Source organism: Mytilus galloprovincialis, chromosome 10, assembly GCF_965363235.1.
Source record: "Mytilus galloprovincialis chromosome 10, xbMytGall1.hap1.1, whole genome shotgun sequence".
In the NCBI taxonomy this organism is placed as follows: Eukaryota; Metazoa; Mollusca; class Bivalvia; order Mytilida; family Mytilidae; genus Mytilus; species Mytilus galloprovincialis.
In genome coordinates, this window is record NC_134847.1 from 59,769,737 (window position 1) to 59,781,684 (window position 11,948).

Genomic DNA, 11,948 nt, shown 5'->3' on the forward strand with positions numbered 1-11,948 from the left:
ACAAATCTATTGCACAATACTGTCATTGGAGGTTTCTTCTTTCTTCTTGAAACTTTTCAAAAATTAGAAATTTGAAAATTTTGAAAAAAAATATGAATCCCTTAAAAAAATATCCCTCCCCCCCAAAAAAAAACCCCACTTTTTGAATACTTCCTTGGAACAACTAGATATCATTGAGATGGGAGCCATCTCTGTGGGCCCCGCTGTGAATAATGTGCATTAAAAAATTGTATCTTTACCATAGGACATGGGTTTGTCAACTGAAATCAAAGTTTTTGACCTTGACCTTTGACCTATGAAGTTGTAAATAAATTATGACACACCCTTTGGTGTTAGTTTATAAACATGTCAAGTATAAACTTTGAAATGATAAAGGTTCTCAAGATATAGAGCGGACACGATCTTTACCATAGGACATGGGGTTGTCAACTGAAACCAAAGTTTTTGACCTTGACCTTTGACCTAGGAAGTTGCACATAAATTATGACACACCCTTTGGTGTTGGTTTATATACATGTCAAGTATAAACTTTGAAATGATAACGGTTCTCAAGATATAGAGCGGACACAATCTTTACCATAGGACATGGGGTTGTCAACTGAAACCAAAGTTTTTGACCTTGAACTATGCCCTAGGCAGTCGTTCATAAATTATGACACACCCTCTGGTGTTGGTTCATATACATGTCAAGTATAAACTTTGAAATCATAACGGTTCTCAAGATATAGAGCGGACACGATCTTCACCACAGGACACAGGGTTGTCAACTGAAACCAAAGTTTTTTGACCTTGACCTTTGACCTAGGAAGTTGTACATACATCATGACACGCCCTCTGGTGGTGGTTAATAAACATGTAAAGTATAAAGTATGAAATCATAATGGTTCTCTAGATATGGAGCGGACACAAAGTGTTACGGACGGACGGACGGACGGACGGACGGACGGACAGACTGATCACTGTAGGGGACCGCCTTTGGCGGGACCCTAATTATCCCCAAACTCAATCCAACCCTTTGTAGTATGGAACCTTGTAGTACAATTCTAAAGAGATTCATTCACTTCAACACAAGTTAGTCTGGAAACTAAAAAAAACTTGTTTTGGCCCTTTTTAGGCCCCTAATTCCTGCAAACTCAATCCCAAACTTCCCTTTCTGATATGGAACCTTGTGGTATAATGTCAGAGAGATCCATACACTCAAACACAAGTTATTGTCCAGAAACTACACAAATGCATGTTTTAAGCTCCTTCTTTGCCCTTAATTCCAAAACTATTGGCACCATAACCCCCAAAATATATATATCACAACCTTCTACCTGTGGTATTCAACATTGTGTAACAATTTCAGAGCAATCTAAATACTTATACACAAGTTATTATCCTGAAACTAGGAAAATGCTTGTATTGGGACCCTTTTGGGCCCCTAACCTTAACGGTTCGGACCATCATCCCCAAAATCAATCCCAAAATTTGTTTTGTTACCTTTTCAAAAAATTTCATAGAGATTTAATTGCAGTGCATATTAAAAAAAGGACACTCTTCAACATTGAAGACAAAAATAGAATTCATGACACAATTCTGTTTTGATGATGGAGACTTGCTTGTAATTCTTACTTTACTGAACATTCTGGCTGTTTACAGTTATCTTTATCTATAATTAACTTGCATGGTCCAGTAGATTCAGAGAAAATAATGTTTGTAAAAGTTAACGGACGTCGAAGATGGACAGCGACGAACGCCAAGTGATGGGAAAATCTCACTTGACCTTTTTTGGGCCAGATGAGCTTAAAAGGGGTGATGTTACAGTTTTACACAGACAATATTTTTAAAGTGATAAAGTAGAGATTGAAAACCTAATTGCTTTTAAATGCTGGAGATGGTATTTCCCTTTTTTGGCGCTAAACTAGTTCCTAGTGTATTCTGAATGCAACAGCATTCAGCAGCTATGCCTGTCTTCAAATGCCTAGAATTGTATACCCAGCAGTAGATTTTGGGAGTACAAATACTTTCAAATTTGAAAACAATTTTGGATGCATTATTATCTGCCTTTGCTACTGTATTACATACCATTAACTGATGCACTTATTTTTTATTTTTGACCTTCTCCTTTGAACTTGGCAATGCCATTTACAACTATGAGTAAGAAATACTCTTCCAAAAATGTAAAAGATACAAAAACAATGCATTAAAGTTTTTATCAAGTTTGAAGAACCTATCCCTAAGGTACATATACATTAACATACAAGTATATATTGCTCAATAAATAGATAAAAGTCTATACTTGTATCCTGTTTTATTTATTTTTTTGTTTAATTTGTATTTTTGAAGTTTTAATTTGAGAATTTAAATCCATTTGTTATATAAAACTTCTAAAGAATTTATACTTGATGTGATCTATACTGCAACAACAAGATATAAAACTGTTTCAAATAAATTATCTGTTCATCTATTATGAAAAATGTCACCTTTATAATTCAAAGACTTTCACTGAAAAGTGAACAAAGTAAATCATCCTAATGCTTTCAACAATGCATACTTGCTTTAATAATCCAATAAAAACTGGTGTAAATTCTATGCAGTCAGTACTTCAAAATATGTTTGATTTTAAAATCCCTCAAAAGATACATGGGGATGTTTTATTGCTTCCCAACCCATGAAACCAAAGGCATTTGAATCATTTCAGACGTACAATAAAACTAAGCCTGTTATATGTGTCTCTTCTTTACCGGACTTACGCCAAGTTAAATAACAAATAGGCAAAATCAAAACCCTATTGTTAACATCAGCTGTAGAAAAATTCAGGAAAACAATTGTTTTGAACTATAAATTTTTACATTTCCACCACAAATCCTGTTTATTATTTTGAAATAGAATCTGAATTTAAAAAAATATTTGGGGATTTTGTTTGAAATACATAAATTTCAATAATAGTTTCCTTTGAATTTATCAATGATTTTTATTACCTTATAAGTAATGCGTTTTACTTGGGTGTGTGTAGATAAATTGTACTTAAAGACTTTCAATTATTTTTACATTTCACCATAGATTAGTAAATATTTACAAGTTAAAATTCTCTCAAAGTACTAAACTGTTTGTTAAAGATAGCATCTTTAATTTCAAATCATAAAAAATATTTAAACAACTGTATTTCAACATTTATATCGTTTGATCTTTGTCTGAATCCTTTGAAAGATGTATCAATAGTGTTTTCTTTAGAGAGATGATTTAAAAATACTAAATCTTGCCAAAGTCTTTTCTAGGTGACATATTTATATATATATTGTGTTTACAAACAAAAATCACCAAATGAATAGAGACAGAACAAAACAAATTCTTTTCAGTCAATTTTATTTAACAGTGCATTAGTTTATTATTACATCGCTATAAGGACAAATATTTGTGCAGTTTTAATTTTTAAAAAGAACACTGCTATTAAAGTAACGTTATCAGCTTTGTACCTACTTTGTAACAATGATTGTTATATAATAAAGCGGACAGGCTATTGTGAGTGGAAAACAATAGTCTAGAAAAACTACAAACCATTATTAAATATGCACATAGGCATAAACAGTGGCTGATCTAAAAATCAAAAGGGTGGTCAGGGTTTGAAGAAATGTTAGTTTTGATTTTACTCAATTATTGTTTTGACAGCAAACTAAATTGTGCTCTTAAATGCGTAAGAAATAAGTTCATGTTTTTACAGGATTTAGATTATTCTTGATATTTATGTAATAACATAACACCAATCTACATTTCCCCTCAAAATACTTCCTGTATTTACTGTTAATTCCTGCCATATGTTATTCCTATATATTTGTATAAAAATTATTTATTTGCCAATTTTCCCCTCATTTATATGATTTTTTTATTTCATCAGATAAAGTCTATTCTATAAATTCTGATCAACTGCTTTAAGACTATCTAAATTCATGGGTAGCTAGGCTCAGGTCAAACTGGTCAATCCTCTATGGAATGTACAATTCAGTCAATGTTTATAGTGGACATCACAAAAACAATTCATGTATACCAGGTTATATAAGGCAAAATCTAAACCACTATAGATTTTTACTTCAATAAATAGTTAAAATTCCAAAAGAAGTACTCAGTTTACATAATAGGTTGGTCATTGAAGAGGTCTATTTGGATATTTCAAGTTTGTTATGTGCAAGTCAAAATGACTGATTCGTGATAAATTTTAATTGAAATTTCAAAAGCATAATATATAAAATTTAGCTTATACATGGGCAAATACAAATTGACCTAAATGAATATTTGGAAGACAAATTTACTTCAGCAGCGTTCTGAGAGTATTGCAATAGTCCCCTTCCAGTTAAAAATAATTCATTGTACTGGAAGAAAATTCCAACTTGGTTTGTAATTGTCATGATAATCAATGCACCAAATATCAATTCAATTGCTTCAAGTATGACCCCCAAAAAAGTGCTGAGAAGTTATATTTTGAGTGAATTTTCTAAGTTCAAGGACTGTAAATATCTCTGCACAAAATCCTCAGACTGGAATAAAGTCTGTAGGGGAATTATTAACCAGCTAGTCCACCAATCAGCGTGAATGAAGTTCAAAAGTCATAAATTTCAACTAATACTGCTGATCTGACCGCTACAAATAGAGGTTTTACCTCCATGAATGTTAAACCTTTAATTCAGCAAATTCACATGAATGAAAGCAAAGTTTCTGTTAAGACTGATGGACAAATAATATAACTATTCAGTAAGAGCATATCTTTTCTAACAGTTTCAAATAATTTGATAGTATTTTACCTCCTGTATATATACTGAAATGGTTTAAAAAATTCATTTTAGAGTAGTGAATTTTACAGATACATGTACAAGTGATGGATAAATCTATGGACACTTACATTAATGGGGGCATGAATGACCCCTGCATTCTCTTTTTGGTTAAATATACTTACCAATCTTGTATCTCCACTGGTAAGGTAAACTACAGCCAGGAAATACTCTTTATTGTTTTTGGTAAAATGTACTTACCAATCTTGTATCTCCACTGGTTAGGTAAACTACAGCCAGGAAATACTCTTTACTGTTTTTGATAAAATGTACTTACCAATCTTGTATCTCCACTGGTAAGGTAAACTACAGCCAGGAAATACTCTTTACTGTTTTTGATAAAATGTACTTACCAATCTTGTATCTCCACTGGTAAGGTAAACTACAGCCAGGAAATACTCTTTACTGTTTTTCTTTGACTTGGATTTAGGAGATTTGAATGTGATTTTGTGGTCAGGAAAATGAAGATGTGGCACTGCAATGGAGGCTCGTCTCCTGGACATGTCTGATTGTGGTCTTTCCTCCTCAGGGGAACTTTTATGTTCAACAGTGACCGTCTGTTCAACTTGAACAGATGACCTTCTTCTCCATAGTGACAAAACGCTACCATGGTGGTGGCTACTTTTTTCAAGTGTACAAGTACTAGTAGTCTCTGTGGCAATTACTGCCACTGAGGCACGTCTTCTGGATCTATGTGATGAAGATGGTTTAACCAGAAGATCATGGTCATCTGCATGTTTTCTCAGACGGGGATCAATTCCATCAGCAGACGACTTTCTCTTCCATTTTGATGGCAATGTAAATCCCAGATGTAGCGGACTGAATGAATCAAACGACCATTTTTTCTTGTCTTTACTATGTGGTGTTGGTGGGACAATCTCGGCAACAGAATGTCTTCTTTTATCAGTCATTGTTTTAAATGAGATTTAAGCCCATTTTCTCCATTATGGACATTTAACTATTCTCAATTTTTTCTCAAACTGAAATTAAAATATAAAGAAAATTACAAATCAATGAAGAATGATTATATTTCAAAGAAACGTTATTTTTGTAATCTTATTACATTGTGTTGCAAGTTTTCCAAAAAAATCAAAACTAGTTTTAAAAAATTTGGAAGCTTTAGATGTAGAGTACATTTTTTTAAATCACATCAATCAATTGTTCATTTTTGGTCATTGTTCATCAATTTCAGTACAAAATGCACAAAAAAATTCTGAATTTGCAGAAATGATGATTAAATTGAAGTTATAATATGCAGTTTATGGCTATTCTTGAAGATAACCATTATCCCTACTTGTTACAGCAATATGTAAAGACGACAAGTCATTGCTATGATTTTCTATACTAAATTAGTTTAACTGCAGAGAATGCCAGAGATATATACAAAAATAAGGGCATACCTTTACCATGTATATAAAACAAATACTTGCTAATATGTTTGTTGGTATGGTATAAATCACATAAAAAACTAAAATAATAGGTGCATATAATTTCATGTCATGTAGAAAAATCAACTTTAAAACGTGTGTGGTTGAAATTTATCAAGCCATTTTTCAGGTGTTGCGGATTTATAAATTAAGACAAAGACAACAGAAGCATGCTCTATGTTCAAGTTCTATATTATTTTTGCAGCATATTATTTCCAATATGTTTAAGTAACACACCATGGATTAAAAGCAGCACTAACTCTACAACATTTTAAATCAAGTTCTAAGGATAATGCAAAGTACCTATACAGACAATATACAGAAAATATGATTTTATTCAATCAATTTTTTGTCTTTGTGAAGTGAATATTTAACTTATTTATTGTGGTATTTTTTTTTTTTTTTTTTTTTTGTGTCATGCTGTTTTCTTGGTATCCAATAATTATGATAATTAAATAATTTTGTTTGTTTGTGTTGCTACAGTTTTGTAATTCAATATCAGATTTTTTATAATATTAGTATCAAAGAGAATAAATACTCTACTTTCAACCGAAGAAATATTACAGTATGTGTTCATGATAGAATAAAGTATCTATAGATATAAGATGAATGTCAATACAACAATTCTTCATCCACAATTTGTAAAATCAAACCATTACAGGCCAAAACCTTAACCCGGAGCATTGGCTCACACCGAACAGCAAGCTATAATGGGCCCCAAAATGAAAAATGACTAATGTAAAATCATTCAAACCTGAAAAATACCATAAGTCGAGTACATGTAATGCCAATTCTAAAATGCATTTATATCTATAGACAAAGGAAAAAATAATAAGGCTCAAAATGCACTCAATAATTAAAATGAGCGTATAAAGAACAGAAGTTAGTCACTCTCTAATGATATCTACTAAAGGAGACTGATTTTATTGTGAATGGAAAAAATTAGTGCCTGTATGTATCTTTAGGTGTATGTTATAGTATGTAAGGACATGGTCTTGTGATGAGCCCCATAATTGAAGTATATTATTTTTTTGTTATGAATGGGAGAGACTATTTTGACTCAACACTGAGTCAGACTGCCCTCTGACAGGCACCAATGATATGATATGTGCAGGGGCGGATCCAGCCATTTTGAAAAGGGGGGTTCCCAACCCAGAGTAAAAGGGGGGGGGTGTTCCAGCTATATGCTCCCATTCAAATGCATTGATCATCCAAAAAAAGGATATATAAATCCTTGATTATTAGAACAGTGTCTGATGGAATCTCCACTCAACTAGATGGTGTGAGTTGATACAAGTCCTAAGTTCAGATTTATATGTCTAAATACATACATATTATATACGTCTCTGGTTCCAAAGGCAGATCCAGAGGGGCTTGCCCCCCTTTTTGTTGGAAAAATTTGATAGTCTATATAGGGAATCACTGAAGCCCCTCTTACAAATGTTCTGATACCGCCACTGGGTCCAGCCTAACTACTAAAAGTGCCTGATCGACTATTTGAATTATGATCACAGGCACTTGTTTTCCATCCATAGCAAGATCTGTCTAGTGTGATCAGAGACATATATATCATAGGTCTTTGGTGTGATTATGATACCTATATTGCGTATTGTGTTGTGAAAGGAATAATCAACAATGATCAAACCTGTGAACAGTATCTGTTCTTGCCCAAACCTTAGCTCAAACCCAGTTTGCCTTACCAAACTTTTTAGTCGCTTGTCGTACAGGAAAAGTCTAGAAAAGTACCGAAGATACGATGTATTTTGATGGGCCAAGATATCAGTCACAGCCTTTCAAATCTGCGCAATGAATACATAGCTGTGTATATAAAATGAAAAACGGTCAATATGTGTTAAAATACAACCCATTCTAATTAAGCAATGACAGGTAAAATAAAGTCGGTATTAAAAGATCGGATAATATTAGGTTGTTTTTGAAGTGTTCGAGCACACCTTTAATTTTATTCTAAATAGTTGTCCTTTACTTTAAAATTGACGAATAAAACAGATTTTGTTTTGTTTTTGAATCTAAGACATATTTAACGACTATTAAAAAAAAAGTCAAAAGTCAAAATTAATACCTTCTGATTCGTTTACCGTTCCGCGAGCGCGGCAAGGCCAAGATGGTCTTAACTTTTGTTTTGTTGTTTTTACTTTTACCAAAGTATACATGGAATAGTATATATCATTGAGGGTCATCATTTTTTAACCAAAATAACCAAAAAAAAAAGTGGGTTACTGGACATTTTTAAGCTTGTGACGAATTGTGCAAAAATCATGAGAATATTCGAAAAAAACTAACATGATATACTTAAAGAAAGTCAAATATGGGAACTAAACTTGTTTGTTTTTGTTTTGCTTCTATACAACAAATTGTGACATTTATCTTAATACCAGGTAAAAAATAAGTTATTAAAAAGTTGAATAAAAAATTAAAATAGTCATTATTAGTCAAGTTAAGATTTAACCGATATTTTTTTACCCCGTTTAAATGAAAAGTATTGCAAATGAATTCTTATCTTCACTCAAAATTCGCGGTTATATTTCATTACAGAGACATAGTTTTCTGCTATTTTTACACTATTTAAAAAGGCGAAAAGCACCCGGTCTATCCAAGACAAACCTCAATTAATCAATCAGTGTTTCTCCGGCTTCTCACATGTTATGACTTGAATTGACAATTTGTCATTTACATGTGTCCTGTGCACGGAAATTGGTCACTAGTGTTGTTTACTTTTCTCTTTAGTTAACTTGTACATAAATGATATAATAGCTTACTATGTCGCCACAACGGTATAAGAATAGAATAAGAATAAGAGTAAGAATAAGAATAAGAGTAAGAATAAGAATATTTATTATTCCAATCAAGGGCCCTTGATAGGCAGCATAACATGTACACGTAAAACAATACATACAGTATAGGATTTGCTTTACTGTTGAAGACCGTATTTTATAGCTATAGTTGTTTTGATTTTTTGTTAATTGTGTTTCAGCAAGGACGTATAACTAACATACGTCCTTGGTTTCAGTTACGATCATACCATATCTCTTATTAATTTTACATATAGTTATTGTTTAATTATGTTTTCTTAGAGTATTTCAGCAAGTTATGATACTTACAAGTTTATTTGCCAACTTATGGCATTAGAATCGTGAAACAGGTTTTTCACACTATCTGGGATTAATGTTTAGAGCCTCTGGTTTTAATCTTATCTAATGAGAGGGAAATTTTTCACCAGGATCAAATACAGCCATACATAATTATCATGCATGTATAAGGAAGAATCAAATTTATATTCTTCATTTCAAATCAATGATATATAACTTATTCTTCCTTGTGTAGAGATAACCTTTCAAAACTTGGGATTGAAGATTTGAAGTTAGAGATTTATTCTTTTCTCTGCCATGCAGATACGGTATTTCCCTTTCCATCTTTCAATAATAAAAGTAATGAATTGTAATTTCATCATACTCTCAAACAAATGGTTGCATGCTACCCGACCCCACCTCTTCGCGTGGACAGGAGGGTGCCAGATCGTAACACAAGACCGGCGAAGATGAAGTTTCATTATCTTGTCTTGGTGTAATTTTGTAATCCATTGTGTGGTTTTTAAGTCGCAGCGGAACCAGAATCACGGTCACAAAGAAAAAGTTCATTCCAAAAAAATATCAATAAATGCACAGTTTCATAATATAAAAAAAGAACTATAACACTAACTCTTCATTGTATTAACTTCATTCCCATTTAAAATTAGGAGATTTGCATGGTTGCCAAACTATCCACCAAAGTTGAAATGAAGCAATTATATTGAGCAATCATAGGAAACCGTTTGACCCTCAGCAATGAGAAAACCCCATACTGTATAGTCGGTCAAAAGAGGGCCCGACATGAAAAATATGAAACAATTCAATTGAGAAAACTTACGGCCTAGTTTATAACAAAGCAATTGACGAAAAACAAATATGACAAACATGAACCAACGACAACCACTGAACTACACTAAGCCGGCTCCTGACTTGGGACAGGCATCTTCTTTTTATCCAAAATTCTTTTAACTTACTTGAGTCTTATTCTGTCTTGGATTTGATTACTTTTTGCATCAGAAATATAAAACAACATTTTCACAAAATCCCAAATGAGAAATATATTTTTATAAGTAGAATAAATCTTTCAGTATAAACATTTGTAACATACACTAATCCAATCACATGCATGATACACTCAATCGTATTTATATCCGAAAATTTGTAGAATAATTTGTGTATTTATTGAAAAAATTATAAAATATTTTCATATTCGAATAACTTGTTTGTTGTTTAGCTTAAATGGTTTACTGGTTTTCAAATAATGTAAAATGTTCACAGTATTTAATTTAATTACGTTATGGTCATTTAATGGTTTACCACTGTATAGTATGATATAATACATACGTTTTGAAATAAAATATGGTTGAAATGAAATACATTTTTTCCTATATGTAACTATCTCTCTCTCTCACTCTGTCTCGTCGCAGAAAAGTAAGGGGGAGTTGACGGATGAAATTTGGCATAAAGTTTAAAATAACTATTTTACTTCTCTATCAATTCTTTGCATCATCTAGTTTATAATCAAACTATCTGTTAAATGTCGAAGAAATTTTAAACAAAAAGTTTTTGTACAATATCAAATATCATTGAAATATGTAATTAAATCTTACCTTTCTATATGATCAAATCATGTAGAAAATATGACACACAAAGTCAAATTATTTGTGAATATTGATCCTGGCTTATTTCCTCCTATTGACCATGCGTTGTTTACTCAATAAATCTCTGCACTGGTTCTCAGGAATTTTTACAATAAACATAAAACACCGTCTTTATTTTTACAACAGACTACCGTAAGTGTCTGTCGAGTTTAAATTCCTACGAATTTTAACCGCGTACAAATTTAATAAAACTTTATTTCACATCCAATACATTATTTCTCTTAATCTCTTTGTAAAATGGAAGTTTTTATGAGTTACTGGAGTGAAAACGTGAAAAAAGTTAATTTGACCTAAAAAGTACACCAATTCGAATAGACGTACATTAAATGAGAAGATGTTCGCCTTAAGGCGAAGTGTACGTAATTGCACGCCTCTAGCGGAAAACGGGATTAAAAACGTTCGTCGTTAGTTACGCAAGTTATCTCCCTTACTCCAAGAAAGGACACACGAAAGAGAAACTACTTTCTGCGGTCTAGAATAAATCCAACAAGCACTCCTATGCTGTCTTAAACCTCATAGAAATTATCTAAATAACTCCAATTAGAAACACAGCATTCTGAACGTTGTTCTGTGTGCAGCCTGACTTAAAAACACTGTTTTTTTTTGGTTTTTTTATAGACGCGTAGGAGAAGGCATTTCGTGTTTATGATATCAACAGAAAGAAAAAACGCCTCACAACAAAATTATAAACAAATAAACATGTAACAATTTTTCTTCTATTGATATCAAATTAATTAAAATGAAACCCGAATTGACCCAACAATATCGTTTTAAAAAGCCGTAGTCTTGAACGGAAAACACAGGTACTTTTACTCAACGTAAAGTTTTATAATAGGTTACAAATAATTAATGAAAGACGTGTGAATGTAATTGTTTAATTAAAAAGACGTTGAAATGTTCGTATTTTGCGCAATTGAAAATTTAAGGACATGATTTATATTCATATTAGAAATCAGACGATACCAAGAG

At 32.1% G+C, this 11,948-nt stretch overlaps 1 protein-coding gene across 1 annotated transcript in view; it reads right to left on the bottom strand.

The window, feature by feature from the left end:
* Positions 1-11,185, bottom strand: part of LOC143047997 (uncharacterized) — a 184,530-nt gene extending 173,345 nt beyond the window's left edge. The window contains exons 1-2 of the mRNA XM_076221399.1: positions 10,929-11,185; positions 5,159-5,785 (exon numbers count right to left, since the gene is read on the bottom strand). Of these exons, the coding sequence (XP_076077514.1) occupies positions 5,159-5,716 (558 nt within the window). The 5' untranslated portion in view covers positions 5,717-5,785; positions 10,929-11,185. The remainder of the gene's footprint in view (positions 1-5,158; positions 5,786-10,928) is intronic.
* Positions 11,186-11,948: the final 763 nt, after the last annotated feature.